The sequence below is a fragment of the Moschus berezovskii genome, chromosome 20, assembly GCF_049115385.1.
Source record: "Moschus berezovskii isolate FMDL1 chromosome 20, NW_MosBer_1.0, whole genome shotgun sequence".
NCBI classification, from domain to species: Eukaryota; Metazoa; Chordata; class Mammalia; order Artiodactyla; family Moschidae; genus Moschus; species Moschus berezovskii.
Window position 1 is genome coordinate 16,817,683 of NC_142479.1, and position 21,710 is coordinate 16,839,392.

General features: G+C 43.6%; 1 protein-coding gene across 3 annotated transcripts in view; it reads left to right on the forward strand.

Moving 5' to 3' along the window:
* The window catches only part of TOM1L1 (target of myb1 like 1 membrane trafficking protein), a 63,019-nt gene that overhangs the window by 30,025 nt on the left and 11,284 nt on the right, over nt 1-21,710 (forward strand). For all 3 annotated transcript variants that reach the window (XM_055398985.2, XM_088828594.1, XM_055398986.2), the window contains 4 exons: nt 11,410-11,543; nt 15,369-15,429; nt 15,810-15,909; nt 17,421-17,517. In XM_055398985.2, coding sequence (XP_055254960.1) covers nt 11,410-11,543; nt 15,369-15,429; nt 15,810-15,909; nt 17,421-17,517 — 392 coding nt within the window. The remainder of the gene's footprint in view (nt 1-11,409; nt 11,544-15,368; nt 15,430-15,809; nt 15,910-17,420; nt 17,518-21,710) is intronic.

Below are 21,710 nucleotides of genomic sequence, written 5' to 3' on the forward strand. Positions count from 1 at the left end.
CCGCTGGCTGAGCCCACGTGATAGAGCCATGCTCCTCAGCAAGAGACACTGCAGTGAAAAGCCCGCACACAACAGCTCGAGAAAGGCCACGTGCACGGTGAAAGCCCAGCATAGCCATCAGTAAAGTAATTAATTGATTAACGAAAAGAGAAAGCTAAGCTTCTCAAGTTAAGAAAGGTAGTGCTTTTCTATGTATGGCAGGATGTAGGAGTTTGCTCTCTGAAATCACTCCTGGTTGTGTGAGGCCAGCGTCCCCTGCTCTGGGGTGGGGGTGGCTGCATAGGCCGACTGCTAGATGGCAGGCGTCCTGCTTCTAGCCTGGTTCCCTCAGGGCTCACTGTTGGGGAGGCTGTAATGTGATGGCTCACTGGCTCTGTGAAATGGACTGTTTCCTGCCATATCAATGAAAAGGAGGTCACAGCCTTCCGGGATTCTGGCCCTCCAGATGTGAATTTCTGAGCCCCGGAAGAACACTGCCTGCCATCCAACAGCCCTGCTGATGCTAACTGCCCTTGCTTCCTGTGATGAGCAAGGAATTAAGGATGTGAATAATAAAATCACATAATGCAGGCCCCAGATAGTGAGATGCAGATGAAAGGAACCATTTCAGTAAGCCCAGACTCCTGCTTCTTCCCATTTATAGAAAAGCGCTAAATTCCTTAACTTGAGATACCTGGTTTCCCTTCATTCACAGTAATCTTTTGATATTGAGACTACCTGCTCCTGCTGCAAACTTCTGTATAACCTGCCGCCTCCCCCACCCTCACCCCGCCTCCTGGAACAGTTCTCCTGGTCATTGGAGATGCTGTCTCCCAGACCTGAAGTCCCCAAAATTCCCAGCAGAGAAAGCGTAACCCTCAGCTTCCAGGTTGTGACCACTGTTTAAGCCGACAGCTGCAGCATCCTTTGTTTACGGTGGGGCAGGCAGCATTTTTCTCAGTGACCAAGAATACATGCAGGGAAGGGTCTGGAAGGTCCTAGACAGAGGGGCTCTTTCCCTGCGGAGTTGGGGTTCGCTGTCCTCCGAGCTCCGGGATGCATTCACCACCCAGAGGCTCTCTGAACCCAGTCGTTCAGGGTTTTATAGAGATTCCATTACAGAGGCGGTATTTATGCGGTCACTGACCGGGGCTGACTAAGGCAGCCCCGCCCCCTCCCGTCCTGGAGGTTGAGGGGGTGGTTTGCAAGTTTCAGCTCTCTGATCCCGGTCAGTTTCTCAGGCAGCGGCCACTGTCCGCCAAGAATCAGCTCGTTAGCATAAACTCCTGCTTGCTTGAAAGGGACTTACCAAGTGCAACAAAAGCTATTTCTCTCAAACTTACTACTCAGGAAATCCCAAGGCTTTCAGAAGCTCTGTGTTCGGAACTGGGGATGAAGATCAGATATATATTTCTTGTATCATAATATCCTGCCTCACTATGGTTGATCTAAAATAATATGATACAACTTATGGAAATAGAAGAAAGGAACCTGTCTTGGTTCAGGAATCTAAAAATGAAACTGGCAAAGATAAACTGTGGAGAAACAAAGTAATTTTTTTTAATTTGTACTTTTTCAGAGGTTTTCTCACAACTGTGTAAACGGTACAGATTAGTGAAGCCAGGGCCCCCAGACATCACTGACTCCCTGCCTGGCTTCCCCTGCTAAGCCCATGGGAGGCTTCCACAGGAGCCTGTGGGAGGGGACTCCTCAGAGTTGGGGTGGGGGCCGGATGAGAGGCATCGAGGGCCCTAGAGCAACGCAGGGCATACAGAGTGCATCTGTCCAGAAGTATTAAAAGGGTCTTTAGTCCACTGTGAGAGTTGGGAAATAGACACTTTTTTTTTTTCTCCCAAACTAGCTAATCAATCTTTTTTTTTTAGCTTGTTAAAATAATTCACCTCTTTCCCAAACCTCTTTGAAACAACAGACAAAATATTGTCAACTACAAATTGGCACTTGCCATGGACACCTGCCATCCACCTCTGCAAGGGTTAACTCATGTGCTGCTGTGGCTGCTGACCTTCAACACCCGCTGAAGGAGTTCAGGGCGGAAAGCAGAAATGAAGCACCCTGTGCCCCGGGAAACCAGCAGGACGGCTCTTTAGATTGTTAGATATTCTTAGGAGCTAAGTTTATGAGCACAATTCTTTTATCTGCTCATATCTAGAAAAGCACTAAAGTCCTTCATGGTGACTGACTCTTTCTTGTGACATAGAAGCTTCACGAGACCAGCAGAAACCTTACAAAAAATATGTGCTTCATTGCACATCCTTCCCCTTTACCAGCTGCTTCCATGTGGCTCATTCAGTGAAGAGTCCGCCTGTGATGCAGGATACCAGGGTTCAGTTGCTGAGTCGGGAAGATTCCCTGAGAAGGGACTGGCACGCCACTCCAGTATTCTTGCCAGGAGAATCCCATGGACAGAGGAGCCTGGTGGGCTACAGTCCATGGGGTCACAGAGAGTCAGACAGGACCAAGCGACTCACACTTTCCTTTCACATGCCCCTTTACCAAAGTCACATATATAGTATCCTTTCCCCCTGCATCTTTGAAACGGTTTCTCAGAGCCGTCTGAGGTGCTGTCGCTCTTTGCCCCAGATAAAACTTCACTCACAACTCTCACACTGCGCTTTTTTTTTTTAAGTTGACAGTAATGAAAAATAAATTCCAAGGATTACAGGGCCAGAAGAGAGAGAACAGTCACAGTCCAATGTGAAGGTGGGGTCAGCCGTCTGAGGTTCCCACAACCCCAGGAGGAAGACACCCTTCCCGTGGGACTTTGCTCAGAAAAGCTCTGGAGTAACCAGCAGCTCCCTCCACGAGTGGAGAACTTCCAGTGTCACTAATCAGGCCGGAGAAAAAGGACTTCAAGTGACTCATGGATTCTGAGAGAGCCTGAGAGATGATAATGCAGTCAGGCTGCTAGAATTCTCCCTCCAAAGCCGAGGCGTCTCCTTCTGTTTGCCACTCACTCCTTCAAGTGAGCTGCTTTTTCTGACTTTTTAACTTAACACTTCTGACAGCAAATGCGTGGGGTTTTTGCCCACACTGACCGATTCTCCAGTGCCAGCTGGGTGTCTTAAAATCAGTCAGTTGTTGGGACTTCTCTGGTGGTCCATTGGCTAAGACTGCTCCCGATGCAAGGGACTCAGTCCCTGTTTGGGGCACTCGATCCCCCATGCTGCAGCTCAGAGTTTGCATGCTGTAACAGGAAAAAAAAGATCCCACATGCCACAGTGCAGCTAAGGCCCAGAGCAGCCAAATAAATAAAAATAAATATTAAAAAAACTTAAAGTCAGTTCTGACACTAAGTACCCAGCATGCATGCTAAGTTGTTTCAGTCGTGTCCTGCTGTTTGGGAGCCTATGGACTGTAGCCCGCCAGGCTCCTCTGTCCACGGGGATTCTCCAGGCAGGGATACTGGAGTGCTTGCCATTTCCTTCTCCAGGGGATCTTCCTGAGCCAGGGATTGAATCCACATCTCTTACCTCTCCTGCATTGGTAGGTGGGTTCTTTACCACTAGTGCCACCTTGGATCCCCTAAGTACCCAGAGTTAGCATCAGATCCCACAAATTAAGGGCTTGGTCCCACAAGACCACCACACTTCAGATGCCCTTTGCAAGTTTGAGTCTCCTGTACTTCTGACCATCAGGCTGTAAACCAGGGGTTCCCACAGGACTCTGCTCAGGTTCGGTAATTTGCATGAATGGCTCACAGAATTTTAGGAAACTCGTACATATAGTTACTGGTTATTATAACGGATATTACAAATAATGCAGATGGAAAGCCGGGTGAGGAGATACAGAGAGTGAGGTCTAGGGCATTCCTAAACGTGAAGCTTGTGTCCCTGCAGTTGGAGGGCGCCGCCATCCCAGCACACGTGTATGTTAACCAGCGTGGACTCCCGCTGAATCCCACAGGTGATGGGTTTTTGTAGAGGTTTCATTAAGTAGGCATGATCAATTAGCTCTCATTTCCAGTGCCCCTTCCATACCCTGAGGATAGAGGTCAGGGCTAAAAGTTCCAGCCTTCTAATTGTGTTTGGTCTTTCTGGTGACCAGCCACCATCCAGAAGCCCATCAAGAGTTTACTTGTCAGAACAAAAGATGCTTCTGTCACCTGGGAAGTTCCAAGTGATTAAGGAGTTCTGTCAGGAATGGGGGTGGAGTCAGGTCAAAATATATATATTTATTTCATATATAGGTTGTAGCCACTCAGATGTTCCAGCTGCATGTGGGGGTCTTTGATCCATCTCTGCACCTTGTTCGGGCCTCAGGCTTGTCTCCTGCCTGTTGTGGGTGATTAGAGACATGCCTTTCAGACCCTTGTGCCTTTACTGCCTCCATATCTTTGGATCCTATTTGGATTTAGCCTTTGATGACTTCTCATGCTTTCTTCAAAGTTTAGGCATGCACATTAAAATATTTTTATATTGTATCCAATATTTTTAGGTATTTTGTTGTCAGGGATATTTTCAGGACAGAGTACAGTGCTGTGCAGGAAACCAAGAACTGTATAGCTTTTTTTTTTTCTTTAATTGAAGTAAAATTTACATAACATAAAATTAATCATTTTAAAGTTTGCAATTTAAATATGCAATTTAGGGAATTCCCTGGAGATCCAGCGATTAGGACTCCGTGCTTTCACTGCTGAGGGCTCAGATTTGATCTTTGTCAGGGAACTAAGATCCTATAAGCCATGTGGCATAGTTGAGAAATAAAAAATGTCCAATTTAGTGGCATTCATTCACAACCATTTCCTCTGTTTATTTTCTTTAACTTTTTATTTTGTGCTGCAGTATGGCCAATTAACAACGTTGTGATGGCAAAGGAACTCAGGCATCCATACACATGCATCCATTCTCCCCCAGGCTCCCCTGCCATCCAGGCTGCCACACGACATTAAGCAGAGTTCCCTGTGCTGATAGAGGAGGTCCTTGTTGGTTATCCATTTTAAATATAGCAGTGTGTACCTGTCCCTCCCAAACTCCCTAACTATCCCTTCCCCCCAATTTCCTCTATTTAGGTCCCAAACATTTCCACCATCCCCAAAGGAAGCCCTCTACCCATTGCGCAGGCTCTCCCGATTCCTGTCTGCCCAGTCCCAGGCAGCCACCGACCTGTTTCTGTTCCTCTGGACTTGGCTTTTTGGAGCATTTCATGTAAATGGAATTATGAAATATGATTCTTTCTCTTACTATAATGTTTTCAAGGTTCACCCATGTCATAGGATCAAATTTTATAGCCCACATGCCATTGTATGTGTATACTTTGGATATATTTTATGTATCTGTTAGTTGATGGACAGTTGACTTGTTCTGTCTTGGCTATTGTGACTAGTGCTGCTGCGGACATCCGCGTGTCAGTCTTTGTTTGAATACCTGTGCCCTTTTGAGTGTATAGCTAGGAGTAGTATGACGGGGTCATATGGAAACTCTTTGTTTAACTTTGTGAGGAACTGGTAAACTGTTTTCCCCAGTGGCTGCACCATTGAACATTCCCACCAGCAATGCAGAGCGTTGCAGGTTCGCCACTTTCGGCCAACACTTGTATTCAGTTTGTTTTTAGCCACTTTAGGTGTGAAGTGGTATCTTCTTATACTTTTGATTTGCATTTCCCTAATGACTGATGGTACCGAAAATCTCTATGTAACTTTTTAGAAGGTAAACCAGGTCATGTTGCTGGAAACCCTCCATTGGCTTCCCTTTACACTGGGAATAAAACCCAACCTCCTTCCTCTGGCCATAAAACCTTTCCCCATCTCCTCCTGCCTTTCCTTCCACAGCACAGGTACCCTCCTTGGTCTGGCCACCCTCCCGTTCCTCGGACACGCAGAGTTCATTCTTGCTGGGGAGCTGTTTCACCCTTGACTCTCATGCTTCCTGCGTCTTCTGACGGCCAGCTGTTTATCATCCTTCTAACTTAGCACATTACCTCCTCGGGGAGGCTTCCCTGGCCCCCAGTCAGCCACTTCCCAGGGGTGCCCGCATGTCATCCCTCCAGCCTGCTGATTTTTCCTGCATGTTTGTGCAGCCACCTTTGCCTGCTGGAGTGGATGCTCCACAGGCTCGCCTTGTTTACTACTCAAGTTATGCTCCCGAGCAGTGCTGAACCATGCAATCACTCAGCAGAGATATCTTTAATACATCCATGGGTTTTCCCTCAATTTTATGTGGTTTAAAATTAAAATTTTTGTCCTTGGTTTGAGTTAGAGATTTTACCTTCATTTATCTTTTTCAGTTCTATAGTTGGCTGGCTGAATGACTTTTATTAACAATTTATACCTTCTCCACTGATTGCAAACACCTCTGTGTCACATTCTATATTTCAGAGCAAGGCTCTCCAGAGAAAGTTCTCTTGATGTGATCTCTTTGTCTATCCCTGTGTTGCTACCGTAATATTTAAATTGCTCTGTTTTCGTCCTTTCTAGGGTTTATCAGTCAGACAGATGGCATGCTCCATTTGGGTAATTTGAAAAGAATTAAATTAAGGTACTATGTATTTAGCAAGATACCGCAGGGTTCAGAGAAACCACAGGAGCTAGCTTGCTACCCTGGGCTGTCAGCTGCTGTCTCTAGGCGTAAATAGGCAAGAGGGAACTTCCTCCAGAACCCAGTGGGAAGAGTCACACTAGGCAGGCAGCCGTGAGGGCAGTGGTGTCTGTGGCCGCAGGCCCGGTGATGACAAGGAGTCTGACCATACCCCCCTTCACTCTCCCGTCTCCTCCCCGTGGGTCCCGTCAACCGAGCCGTTCAGAAGCGAGATGGCCGGGGGCCAGGTGGCGTGTTCCCTCCGGGTGAGCCTCGGGGCACTCAGAAGGGCAACGTGTGGATGGTGGGTCAGGAAGGCAAAAAGCTGTGCAGCCCACAGGAGAAGTCTCCACTCACAAATGTCTTGACTCTTCTTATGCTTTACCAGCCATCATAGTCGTGTATGCAATCTGTTACCGTCAAAAGCAGCCTCTACTGGAAATCATTTCCTGGTTTGTCTGTTGGCACGTAACTTCTCGCAGCTGTTCTGTTTATTTGAAACGCGTTCCCTGCCCGTCATTCTGTCTGAAATCCAGTATACTTTCTTGGAATCCCCTATCTGTTCTTCCAATTTGTACGGAAGAGTTAGATCTTGAAGACCTGCTAATTCTCAGAGCTCCTTTCTTTTTGTTAGACTCCTAGACGATAGAACTATTTTGGTGAAAGACACATTTCCCAGCCACTCTGTTGCTCCGGGACTTCAAACTTCATACAGGGCAGAGACGGGACTTCTTTTAGTTTGCCAGAGTGGTGCGCTGAGGTTCTGAGGGTGCATCCAGTCTAATGAGCATTGTGATGAGTTAAAAGTATCTGTTCTGGTCACAGCAGTGAAACATCGTTGCATGTTCTGCCCTTGCATTGACTGTGAATCACCTTACTCTTACCTGTGAGTGGCTGAGGTCCCGTTTTGGTTTTTGCCTTGACCTGGTAAGACAGTGAAAGAAGACAATGTTTTAGTCTTCTGTAGAATAAAGTGAGCCCAGATTTTAAAAGCACAACTAGAATAACTTATTAGAGAAGGTTAAAATCATATGAATCTGAAATTTGGTCCTGTGAGAATAACTGGTAAAAAGTCGTCTACTCTGATGACTCTTACTATCTTTCCTGTTCAGAGGCGTGTAAGGTGTTAAGAGTGGACGGCCCTTTCAGTACCTTTGGGACCATCTCCCTTTCCTGTGCAGAGGAGGCCACATGTTCAGAAAGGGGGTGATTTGTCCGTGCGGTGGCAGCAGCGACAGGGCTGGAGTACAGACCTTATCCTCCTGCGGCTTCGTTTTGTCTGGCGTAGCGCTCCTTTCTCGCTGTGAGCCTGGCCTGACTCTGATACAGGCGGCTCATGGCGTCTGGGTTCTCTCGCTGTCTGGGTGGGAGGGCCTGGAGAGAGGGGGTGTGTGACGGCGGTAGTGCTCAACATCCTGTTTCCAGAGAAGGCTTGCAAGCAAACGCCTTTCTTCCCGTTATTACTTTCTCAAAGGATGTGTTCAGATACTTTACTTTTTTTTACGGAGTTGCCCTGTGTTGGTAGATGTGGGGCAGTTGCGTTTGAACTTGAAAGTGTGACAGAATCTTGTTCCTTAACTTCCAAGTGCTCTGTGGAAGAGTGGGTGCCATCTGGACGTCAGAAGAGGTGGCTCTAGGTGAGCTCCTTTTTTCACTCCCCAGACTTTTGAAATGGTTGTTACATTCCCTTTGGCTTAGCAGCCTGCCTTTGCTTTGATATGGCCCGAAGTGAGGCAATCCCAGGGCCCCCATGATGGGCACTTGCACCAGCAGCTGTGCCTCCGTGTTTGGACTCCCTCCCCTGGCTCCCCATATCCAGAGCCCTGTGAGAGCCTGCTGTGGGGGGCTTCTGACCCATCCTTTTGGTTCACGGGGCTTCATCTGCACCGTTTCCAGGTGGCTTGACTTTCTTCCGAGACAGACATCAGTTGCAAAGATCAGAGCCGGCTGGCTTTTGAAGAAGTTTTTCAGATTCTGCTTTGCAAACCTGCTGAGAAATGTGGTGTTCCTTTCATGTCTCCATTCCATCTGTCTCTTGAGAGGGCAAAGGGACGGTCTTCCCATGACCAGGGGCTATTGATGTTGGCTGCAAATTCATTTGAAATCAGTGTCTGCATTTTTGTCACAGGCATCTAACAGCCATTGTATTTCCTTGATCTTGACGTTGCTCTAGCAAGGCTGCCAGTGAGCAAGAAGAACCGCTCTGCACACTAATGCAGAAGAGTTCTCGTTCCTTGTGGGGCTGCAGCAAATGCTGTTCTTAGTTTTTCCCTTTGTTTAATACTGGGTCCTGGGTAATGGCACAGGTATTAAAGGAAAGTATTAGTTAGCTAGTTAAGCTGCTAGTGATACCTCCTTGGGTACCCATAATACATACGTTGACTGCCCTGTATGCCAGACAGAGTGTTGTTGTTTTTTTTTAATTTTTAATTGTTTGTTCATTGTTGGCTGAGCTGGGTCTTCGTTGCTTTGAAGCAGTTCAGCTGGCTCAGCTGGGTGTCTAGCTGCAGCAGTGGGGGGTTTGTTACTCCTCATCCCGGCACACGCGCTTCTCATGGAGGTGCCTTCCCCTGTTGTGGGTCACAGGCTCCGGGTGTGTGGGCTTCGATAGTCATGGCGCATGGGCTTAGAAGCTCCATGGCACATGGAACCTTCGTGGACTAGGGATCGTACCCATGTCACCTGTGTTGGCAGGCAGATTCTTGTCCACTATGCTGCCAGGGAAGTCCCACAGCAGGGTTTCAACCACATCATTTTCTATTACAGCAACTCTGCATGACAGTTGTTATCCTTTTCTTATAGATGAGGAAGTAAAGTGAGGCTAAATTCTAACCAGACCCCGGGTCAGGTGTGTAGACGTGAGAGGCCTTAGGCCCACTGAGTCAAAGGTCTTCTCGTTTGCTCTCCTCCACAGGACCATGCATGAGTCACACTCAGCCACCACCTGACTCTTTTACGAGGATATGGCCACAGCCATGTGTTTACATATTGTCCGTGGTTGCTTGTACCATGGCCGAGTTGGGTAGTTGCCACACAGACCATGTGGTCAGCAAAGCAAACACTATTTAGTATCTGAACCTTTAATAAAAAGTTCATCAACCGCTGCTGACAGTTACCACATCACTGGGAATGTGGCCAGTGTTTTTAGTTGTACAATGTGAGTATGAAAACCCAGTCTGGCATCTCTCTATTTCACTTTTTGTTTCCCTTTCCCTTCTCTCCAGTCTTAACATTTTTGTTAAGATTCTGTGGAGATGGGGTAGCCTTTACCTCTGAGTCTGAATGCCAGCTCGTAGTGGCTTGATTTATTTAGAGATTTCCTGTTGGAAATCTTGTGATAGATTGTTTGAGATGCTAAATGGTTTTGTAAAGTGTAAGTTTCTCAGCGGGTCTGTCTTTCTTGAGGGAAAAGATTGGATAATGTAATAAACAGTGCTACAATTTAGCCAGCTCTGCTGCTTTCATTTTGAAGGGGGAGTGTCCCAGTGTTTTTGCCTGATGCTCCTGTACTGTTGGGCTTCTCTGGCGGCTCAGACAGCGGTATACTGTTCCATGGACAGATTCTGGCCACGGTGGGTTTTAAGGACTATTAGTATCAGTTTTATGCTCCTCAGGCTTATTGAGGGTTTGCCTAAGAGAAATTAAGCTGTAAGATGAGCGTGCTCAGTCACTCATTCCCATCTGACTCTCTGTGACCCTGCGGCCTGTAGCCCGCCAGACTCCTCTGTCCTGGGATTTTCCAGACATGAATGCTGAGTGGATTGCCATTTCTTTCTCCAGGGGATCTTCCCAACCCAGAGATCAAACCCGTGTCTCCTGCACCTCCTTTATTGGCAGGCAGATTCTTTACCACTGAGCCACCTGGGAAGCCCCCGGTTTTAAGATAGCAGTTTTCAAATATCAGTGTACATGAGAAACACTGAGATGCTTATTAAAAAATGTGAATTCCCAAACTCTCAGTCTCGGCAGTTCTGAATCAGTAAGTCTGTGGCAGGTGCTTCTGATGCTCATGAGAAAAAGCTGGTTTGGGGAGTGGAATCTTGTGTAATAATGATTTCAGGCCATCTAAATAAAGATGGGATTGAAGACTAGTTTTTTAATCCAGGTTCAGTTTACCTTGGAATGTAATGTGTAACTATAAACTTTACATCTTTAAGTAAAACACAATAGGAAAATTGTATACTGTAAATGCATTTTAACTACTTCTTTCTTCCATTACCACAAATAACAATAGCACTTTATGTTTTATGTTGTGCTTTATAGTTATAGAGTCCCTCATTATATACATCTCATTTGATTCTTATGTCACCCCTTGAGGTAGATGTGTGTGGCAAGTAGTGTATTTTTCACTTATCAAGTAGGGAAACTGAGCCTTAGAAAGCAGCACAGCTAATAAGCCACAAACCTAGAACTCCTGTATACCAGTTCTAATTTCTAGTCCAGTGTTACAGCAGTGTATAATACATTATTGTCGGTATGATCCCTATTTTGATTTTTAGAGGAAAATACTGTTCTGATGTCCTTCTGATAGAGAAGGGATGAACTGTCCATGGTTAAATACTTTGGTAATCTCCCATAGGGGACTCATGAGGAAGCTGTCACAACAGTATGAAAGGGAAAGGGAAAGGGTTAATCGCTCAGTCATATCCAGCTCCTTGCAACCTCATGGATTGTAGCTTCTCTGTCCATGGGATCCTTCAGGTAAGAATACTGGAGTGGGTTCCCATTCCCTTCTCCCGAGGATCTTCCTGACCGAGGGATTGAACCTGGGTCTCCTGTATTGCAGGGAGATTCTTTATCGTCTGAGCCACCAGGGAAGCCTTGCTTATAGTCGTTCAGAAGGGCAAATGAGTTGGTTTTTAGCATGGAAGAAGAAATCTCTCTCCTTCTTTGACAGAAACTTTATAAGACGGGTCGGGAGATGCAGGAGAGGATCATGGACCTGCTTGTGGTGGTGGAGAATGAAGACATCACTGCTGAGCTGATTCAAGTGAACGAGGATTTGAATAATGCCATCCTTGGGTGTGAGAGGTGAGCAGTGGGCACCCTCTCTGACCGTCCTCCAGGGCGGGGAGCACCTTCCGGTGCCCAGCGCTCTCAGAGTGCCTGCAGTGGGCGCTCAGAAAGATCAAGGGCACGTTTGGACGCAGGTGCCTGCCTCCCAAGGCAGGGAATTCTGGTCCTGCTCTTCCGGGACTGTGTGATACGGCTTGCGGGAATGAGCGTGACCTGGGCAGTGCGAGAGGCATTTTTGGGCAGTGTAAGCTGTGCTCACCTGCTGACCTGTGAACAGAGCCTGGATCTGAATCACCAGAAGTCTGCACTGCGCACATCATCGGCTCTCAGACAGACCCGTGGTACAAGCCGAGTGTGTTTTGAAAGTGAGGTTTACTCTAAGTTTGAGGTGGAGGACCACATGGAAATGGTAGCGAGAAGAGAAGAAGGTAGTCTGGACAAATCAGAGCAGTGAGGGTAATCTGTATTTGAACATGAACTTTTTTTTAAATTCCATTCAGAAGGGAATGAAGGCAAAAATTTTAAATACAGTCTTCCCTCCATATCTGTAGGGGATTGATTCCAGAAACCCATGGCCCCAGCAACACCAAAATTACAGATGCTGTAGTCCTTTATGTGAAATGGTGTAGTTTCTAAATGTAACCAATGCATAGGCTACATGTACACTTTAATGTACATCCTCCTGTACACTTTAAATCATCTCTGGATTACTTATATACCTAATAAATGTAAATGCTATGTAAATAGTTGTAAATACAATGTAAATGCTGTGTAAATAGTTGCTGGTGCGTGGCAAATTTAAGTATCATTTTTAGAACTTTCTGGGATTTTTTTTTTTTTTTTCTTTTTAAAATATTTTCAGTTTGAGGTTGGTTGAATCCTTGGATGTGGAATCCACAGATAAAGAACCTGTGGATACAGGTTTCTAACATTTTAGTTTTTTTCTAAACTTGTTTTATAGTCGTGATTATCTACAGAACATACCCTTTTGTTTCTCCCTTGATTTTCCTCACTGTATTTGTGTACCCTTTGTTCTTAAATGCTTTGGCTAAACCATTATTCTAATAGCTCCTTAACAGTCCATTCTTCTCTCATAGTTCACTTGTTAGGTGTTTAAGTTGTTTCCAAGTCATTTACGTATTCATCAAAGTAATAGTGTTATAATCTATTGTAATCTATAGTCAAGCCTATAGTCAGGAAAATACCTTCAATAATATATATATATATTTACACATACACACACACACAAACACTTGGAAAGTGGGATAGATGAACTGATTAGAGGTCTGTTTGCTGAGAATAACAGCCAGACCTGGGGCATGTCAGAAGGCAGGGAAGCTTCTGTGCGGAAGCCCCGTCTGAGCTGAGGACGATGGGGGAGGCGCTGGCGGCATCAGGAGCAGGCCTGGCGGGGGTGGGGGTGGGGGGCGGCGGCGCCGGGACCCGTCCCCAAGGAGGGGCAGGCAGGGCAGCTGCTTTGACTGAGGTGGCTTTCTCCTCAGTCTTTGGTAAAGTGCTGAATACAAACACAGCTTCAGGCAAGTCTCCTGGGCTCTTTCCAAACCTATCCCTAGGCCTTCCTGGGCCTCTAAAGACTGCTTCTAGATCTTCAATAGGGACTGTGCTGGCATTGGGTAGGACAGTTTTCCCTTATGTGGCTCCTACTCACTGAATTCCAGAGGTTTTCCTGTTTATTAAAGGGGATACTACTACCTGTTTGGAAAGGGCTTGTTTATTTTGTTTCTTTTTGAGAATTAGATGTGATAATGAAGATGAAAGCACCCAGCTGATGCTAGGTCGTTAATTTGTTAATTTCTTGTCCTCCTCCTCTTCTTGTCCCACTGAGTCTCCTAAATTATGGTCTGGACTTTCCCCCCGCTAATCATGCATGAACCAAGAGAATCGGGGAAGTAGACGCACAGCTGTGAAAGAAGTTTCCCCTGTGTCTCACCATCAGAGCGAGCAGCCGTCCTGTGCAGACGTGTCGGGGCGCCTGGAGGCAGACGTGAGCCGCGCGGCCGTGTTCTCCTCCCTCAGCAGCCTCTCTCGGTCCTCACCCCTCGTTTGCTTTGGTGCAAATCTTTCTAAATGGGAAGATGTCTAAGGAAAACCATACAGTTTTCAGTCAGGTGCCAACTCCTGGTTTTCATTTTGAAGAGTTCTAGTATTACTAACTATAAGACCACTTACTAAAAGCTTCCTCTGAGGAAGAATGTGTGTTTACTTGGTCTTGATGTTAGGAGGGTGGGTTATTTCTGTGAACAGCTTTTTCTGATTGAGCTTTGAACCAGGACCTTGTTTCTTCTTGGAGGCTTTGGAGGAGAATCATTTGCCTGCAGTGTGCAGTTGATGCCATTTTCCCTGGCTCCCGACCCTGTCCTCCATTTTCAAAGCTGGCGTTGTCTGACTGGGTCCTTCTCACGTTGCATCCCTCTTGCTTCCTTCTTCTGTCTCCCTGTCCACTTTTAAGGGCCTTTCTGATTACACTGGGCTTATCTAAACAGTCCAGGACAATCTCCCTGTTAAGGTCTGCTCACTAGCAACCTTCAGTCCATGTGCCCTCTGACCCGACATGCTCACTGTTCTATTGATTTACTGTGTGGATATCTTGGTGGGGGGATAATTCCACTTAGCAGCGTCTGCCCTCTGTTCCTTAAAGATTCACATCCATCCCACAGGCAAAATACACTCATCCTGCTCCAGAATCTCCAAAAGTTTCCACTTGTTACATCCAGGGAATAGTTGTGCAAATAAGGAAACAGAAATTTGTTACTCAAGGCTTGATTTGTGAGGGTTGGTCACACCTTGCACATAACTAGCTAGAACACAAGAAGCCAGTGCCACTAGTAGATGGACCAAAAGCCCGGTGTTAGAACAGGGAAAATCCTTAAATCTAAGCCATATTCTAATTCAATGTAAGCTTTTAGACTTTAAAGTGTTTAGGTTCATGGACTTGATGTGTCATAATAGTAATACTATGTGTTTCTAAAGCAGCTTTTAGTTTGCAAAGCATGTCCACCTTCATTCACCTCATTACCTATCTACCTGTATCCTGCTGTTTAAAATAGCTTTATGAGGAAATGGCTCAAACATTACTATTCTCTGTGAGTAGTTGGACAACTGAGGGCCGTATGTATGGTCTTATAACTACTCAGTAATAAAGCTAGTGCTTGTACTTTGGATTTCTGCCTTCAACTTCACTATTCTTTCAAACCTATTCTCTTATTGATTTGTTTCACTGCTCCTTCTTTACCCACAGTCAAGTAGGAACAGTGTAAAATTAAAACAAAGTTGTAAAAGGTCAATATTTTTGGGTGCCAAGCATCTTATAAAAATGAAGATTAAACAATGAAAATATGTTAACTATGTGAATTTTATGTAGAATAATAGTTGTGGATAATTTTGGCAAAATTGGAAACATTTGAGAATAAGGAGAATATTTAAGTATGTAATACATTCATAAGGTAAAGTATACAACCACTAAATGTTGTATTTCTGAATAACTAGAAAAATGATGTCAACATAATGGAATTATAATACTGAATTATGTAAATATAATTTCAACAAAGTTTAAAATAGATTAACTTAAAGAAGAAAAATAGTATAAGGAAATGCATAATGTTAATAGAGACCATAAAACTTGGTGATTGAATTACTAGTGTTTATAATATTTGTCCATTTTCTCATAGAACTGGGAAAAAGTTATTAAAGTACTTCATTGGGAATTGATTATGGATAAAGTTGATTATTGGTGAATATTTGCATATTAATAATTTGTTAAATATTACAGCATTTTCATATGTTTTCTTGTAAATACTTGCATTTTGTTAATTCAAACAGGTTTACTCGAAACCAACAAAGGATTTTAGAGCAAAATAAGAGCCAGAGGGAAGATGCCAATGTAAGTAAATAGAAATCTTATAAAATAAACAATGGAAAATTTTACGAATTGTATGGTAAGGAGCAAAACTTACCTAAAACAATTCTTGAAAACATATGCATTAACGATTTGGAATGTTTTAGTAGTGCAGAGTATTTGCCTAATGACTCACTGAGTTATTGATAAGAGCTCATAAGAAGATTCTCTAATTAAGCAGGGAAGCCATGTCAGTGGTGAGATGGGATTGCTCCTAATGTTGCCAATGGAACGGAGAATTCTCTCCCAGGATACCTCCAAAATAGATCTTCCTTTTTCCAAAGGAAAGTCTCTGGGGAGAAAGCCATGATAAACTGCCTGATGCAGTTTTTTCTAAATTGTGTTTTTGTTTGCTTTGTTTTCAGACTACCAGTGAACCTTCTGCCCCATCCTCAGATCTCCTTGACCTGAGTCCCAGCCTTCCAACACCTAGGACCACCCTGGGAGAAGTCAGCACCCAGAATGGTCAGCTTTCAGACTTAAGTAAATAAGCAGTGGGTCTTTTCAGACCAGTAGAAGAGCTTGATGTGAAACAGTTCTCCTTGGTTTCTTGATTAAATGCAACTTGAGAAGGACTGAAGTCAATTTGAGTATCAGAGAACTGCATCAGGAGATGTAATTACTTCTTGGCCAGTGGTTAGGTCATACCCAGTACAGGAATGGGATGTGTCTAGAGGAGGAGATCCTTGAAACCCATCCCACTGGCTTGGAATTTGCCTGGCCTACTTACAGAGCTTTAGGCAACATTTAGACATACTCTGAACCCATTCAATATTATCTTTGGGTTTCTCTGCCATACTCCAGCATCAGGTAAGGGAATATTTGATGCAGATAGAGAAAATCAGGAATTATGAGGCCTCATGAGGTGAAATGTAGAGGATGAATCACAGGCTTTTGAGTCAGAGAAGTCCAAGTTGAAATACACCAGTCCAGTTCTGTCACTTCTTAGCCACCCAACTCTTGAGACTTTCCTACTAAGAGAGTTTCTTTAACGGGTTTTTGTGAAAGTAAAGGATGATGTTGCACTGTAGGCTTAGGGTTACCTATTTGTCTAATTTATTTGTTACCTCCTATTATCTTTCCCAAAGAGTTTTGGTAAATTACAAAGTAAAATGGGGGCTTCCCTCGTAGCTCAGTTGGTAAAGAATCTGCCTGCAACGCAGGAGACCTGGGTTCGATCCCTGGAATGGAAATATCCACTGGAGAAGAAAATGGCAACCCACTCCGGTATTCTTACCTGGAGAATCCCACGGACAGAGGAGCCTGGCAGACTATAGTCCATGAGTTCGCAAGAGTCGGACACAACTTAGTGACTAAACTACCACCAAACATAGTGAAAAATCCTGAAATCCAGAATTTTCTGCCAAGTTAAAATGAGTTTGTTTGCCATTTATGTTAGCAAGATTTCTTAGAATCAAAATATTCAGTATTATTCAATTTGTGGTTTTCTTATAAGTTCTCCCATTTCTAAAATGTTGGCTGCTTGCTTAGACCAATGGGATGTTTGGAATCTATTATATTGAAGAGTTTTCAAGTTTTTATCAGTGTTTTCAGAGGGGGAGAAATAATTTTTCTCTTTGGGGTATTTCATGATTATGGGAACTTAAGAGTTTGGAGAGGTGAGAGCAGAACTCTGTGTATACCACAACTTTTAACTTTTATGCTTCACAGGAAAAGACATAAAATCCCTTCTATTCTGAGTCAGCCTGGGATTTTAGAAAACCCAATATAATAATGTTTGTTACCTTCACAGCATCCTCTTTTTATGGCAGGGAATTTCTCTCTTTCCAATTGCCATAAATGTTTTTTAATTTTTGTTTGAGGAAATACCATTATTTTATGGTGACAGAACTATCTCAATTTCTTTCATTTGATGATGGCGGTTTTTGTTGGTTTTTTTTTGGCAACCATGGAAAATCCAACAGAACTGATGGACAAAATGTTTTAAAGTTGAACAAGTACATTTTGTGTTCTAGATTTCAGCTCTCTGAGTCCAGTTGTACCAAACAACTTCAAACCAAGTCTTAATACACAGGTGGATCTGCTAGCCTTGGAAAATACAGAAACACCCCTGTAAGTATGTCAGTAATACTCCAGAACTAATTCAGTCTCATTCTCATTCCTCATATTTAAGAAAATACGACATAATAGAAAAGGTGGAGACTTAGGAATCTGACATAACTGATACAGAATTTCAGTACTGCTCCTGGTTGCTCAGACGGTAAAGAATCCACCTGCGATGCAGGAGACCCAGGTTCAATCCCTGGGTGAGGAAGATCCCTGGAGGAGGGCATGGTAACCCACTCCAGTATTCTTGCCTGGAGAATTCCATGGACAGAGAAGCCTGGCAGACTACAGTCCATGGGGTTGAAAAGAGTCAGGCATGACTGAGCAACTAACGCATTCATTTTCACTAGGGATCTGACATAACTAATTTAGACTTTCAGTACTATTTCTTAGTAGCTGTGTGACCTTGACTGATAAACTTAACCAGCATGAGCCTTCATTTTTCTTCCAAGAATCCTCTCTAGGATTCTTACAAAGATTCTGTGAAATGCTACATGTACCTCCTAGGATAGCAATCTGTACATAATAAGCATTCAATAAATCCTGTTTCTCTTTGGTTTTTTTTTTAGTGGTAATAGGTGGTAGGAAAAATGTATTGACAGTGAGGGGAACAGAAATGGCCACACAGAATCCAGAGCACTCGCTATGTGGGAGACATTTTGCTGAGCTGTTTTTATTTCATTTAATCTTTGCAATAGTTCTTGAATCAGTACTGTTATCATTATTCCCATTTTATAAGAAAAAAGCCTGAGATTTAGGGAATAGAATTTACCCAAGTTCATATACCAATTAACTAGCAGGTCTGGTGAACTGATAGTTTACCAAAAAAGAAATACAAACGGGCCTAAAGACATATTTTTGCTCAGTGATGCTCAGCCTTACTTACAGTTACAGAAGTATAAGTTAAAAGGCAATAAGGCTATGTTTTAACCTCGCAGACTGGCATAAGTCTGCATGTTTGTTAACATGCTTTGTTGACTGTGGAGAGACAAATACTATAACAAAATTGTGCAGTTCTTACTAGGGGCACATGGCAATTTCTGTTAAAATTATAAATGTATTTAAAATTATAAATGTATCTTTGGACTTGCAGTCTCATTTCTAGGTATTTATGCTCACTTATGCAAAATAAAGTCAATTGTTCTTGACATTTGTGTAATAGCTAATAACTGGAAACAACTCAAATACCCTTCAGTTTGGGGAATGGTTAAATAAACATCTACACAATATATTACGCTGCTGGGGAAGAAAAGTAGGCCCTCTATGTGAGGGACAACGACCAGTGTATTTATTATTAAGTGAGAAAAGCTACAAAGCAGTGTGTATATACTCTCTTACATTTGTTTAAGAAAGTGGGAAATATATATGCTAATATTTCCCTCTCTTTGCATAAAGAAATATAAGAAAAATGCAGAAGAACCTAAACAAAGCATGGTTACCTAAGGTTAAAAAAAGGCAGGATGGAGTAGATAACTGGCAAAATAATAAGCAGGAGTAAGATTTGCCTTCCATCAAGGTCTATATTCTTTTTTCCGTTTTAAATATATGTATTTCAGGTAATAGGCAATACCTCTCCATGTTTCAGATATCAAAGCAGTATAAAAAGATGTGCAAGGACAATACTCAATCTTATCCCACTCTTGTCCTGCCTGTTGCCTTCCCTTGGGTCATACCTGCTTCCACCCAGGGAACCCCTCTGTTAGTTTCTTATCTATCCTTCCAAAGGGTCTTTATGTAAATAGGAATATGAGTGATTGTTCTCTTTTATTAAGGCAGCATACTGTACGTACTATTTCAAAACTTTCTTTTGTTTTTCATTCAACAGCATATCTTGGCTGTATTTTTATGTCACTGGACTTAGATATTTTTTAGTTACTTTTCTGTGTTAAAAAGAAGAGGTGCAGAGGGAGGAGAAGAGAAAGGAGAATCAAACTAGGGAGAAAAAGAGGGGAAGGGGAGAAGGGAGAAAGGAAAGATTCACGTGCTGGGACATGGCTATCATTTGAACTTCCAAGTTGGGTCCGTACCTTAACTTGACGCCTTCTGGTGTTGACTTCTGTGGTACAAGTAATTGTTGAAATGTTGTAGGCAGAACTCCAGTGAAGCTGCTTAGTAAATCATGTGGTCTGAAGTAGCTGATTCTGTTTTCCTTTATCCTGAAAATCTTGGGAAAGATTGACCATATAAATGAAATCCCATTACAAAAAAAAAAATGTATAAGACCACACAAATATCAAATCCTAGCTAATAGCTGCTTGGTTTCATGGATCTCAAACTTCAAGGTGCATAAAAATCACTTACTGCTGCTGCTGCTAAGTCGCTTCAGTCATGTCCTGCTCTGTGCAACCCCATAGACGGCAGCCCACCAGGCTCTGCTGTCCCTGGGATTCTCCAGGCAAGAACACTGGAGTGGGTTGCCATTTCCTTCTCTAATGCATGAAAGTGAAAAGTGAAAGTGAAGTCGCTCAGTCGTGTCTGACTCTTAGCAACCCCATGGAGTGCAGCCCACCAGGCTCCTACACCCATGGGATGTTCCAGGCAAGAGTACTGGAGTGGGGTGCCATTGCCTTCTCTGAAAAATCATTGAGTAGCTATTAAAAAGTAAAATGGCTAGACCCCAGAAACTCTGAGTCAGTAGCAGGAATCTTTAGTTTTAAAAAGAGTCTCTGAGGAACCATAAAACAGTGATCAGCTGATCATTAGAAACTCTGTTATGATTGTCTACCCAAGATCCAGATATCAAAATAATTATAATAGTTCTTAGAATTCACTGGAATGAAAGAGAATGGGTGACATCTGTTTTGTTTTTTAGACGATGTCTTTTGAACATATTTTTTCTAATATTTGAAAACTTACCTGGGTGAAACTGTCACTAATCCGGTTTTTTTATAGTGTTGGAAATTGAAGCACTGAAGTTACCTAATTCATCAATCTGAGTTGAATCATGTGCGAAAGATTACTTGTGGAAAAAAGTGAAAGTCGCTCAGTCATGACCAACTCTTGGCAACCACATGGACTGTAGCCTGCCAGGCTCCCGTCCATGTAATTCTCCAGGCAAGAGTACTGGAGTGGGTTGCCATGCCCTTCTTCAGAGGATCTTCCTGACCCAGGGATCGAACCTGGTTCTCCCACATTGCAGGCAGATTCTTTACCTAAGCCACCTGGGAGCCCAAAGATTCCATATGAGAGGCACAGTCAGCTGTCAAAATATCTGGCAGTCTTAAGGTTTTCCCACCCCTCTTTTGTTTGCAGTGCAATTTATTACAGAACAAATGAGTGGTGGAATTTCTCATAATGGAAAGGATTCCTGGAAAGCAGTGATGATGACAGGATAAAGTCATAGCCTGCTTAGGATCGGGCAGCAGGCTGAGAATAAGAAATGCTCCCTGGTTCCTTAATCTGGTGCTCCTTGCAGGGCTCTGAGGCGGGCACCCCCAGCACTCACTGTGCTGGTGAGGAAACAAGACAGAAATAGCCGCTTGCCAAACAGAGGTTGTCCAACCAGCGCAGAAAGAGGATTCAGATTCAAGTGAATCTGATTTCGATACCTGCCCTCCCTCTATTTTTCTTTTCACTCTAGTTTTATTTTTACAATTTACATATGGTAAAATTGACCCTTTTTTTGTTTGTGCAGAACTCTTTGTTTTTTCTAACCATCCCCACAGTCTGAATATAGAATAGTTCATTATCCAAAAAAACTTCCTCATGCTAGTCACCCCCCACCCCCACCCTCAGCAGCCACCCATCTGTTCTCTGTCATTACAGTTGGTCTTTTTGACAATAGGGTCTGAATAGTCATATGGTATGTGATATTCCTGGAAAAGTTATGTAAAATTGTTTGCTTCGTGTATTTTGAAGCGCTTTCAGTGCCTTTGCATTCAGGATTGTTGTCTTCTTGGAGGATTGGCTCGATCATTATGTAATGTCCCTCTTTATCCCCTGCAGTTGTCTTTACCTTGATGTTTGCTTTGTAATCAAAGCCACTCTAGCTATCTTTTGATTATATTTGCATAGTATATCATTTTCTACCTTTTTACTTTTAACCATTTGAAGTGAGTGTCTTGCAGATAACTTCGGTTGGGTCATGCGTGTCTATATACTCTCTTAACATCTGTCTTTAACTGGTATGCTTAGACCGATTATATTTAACATGTCTGCATTAGGACCACCGTTGTGTGATTTGCTTTTCTGTTTGTTTC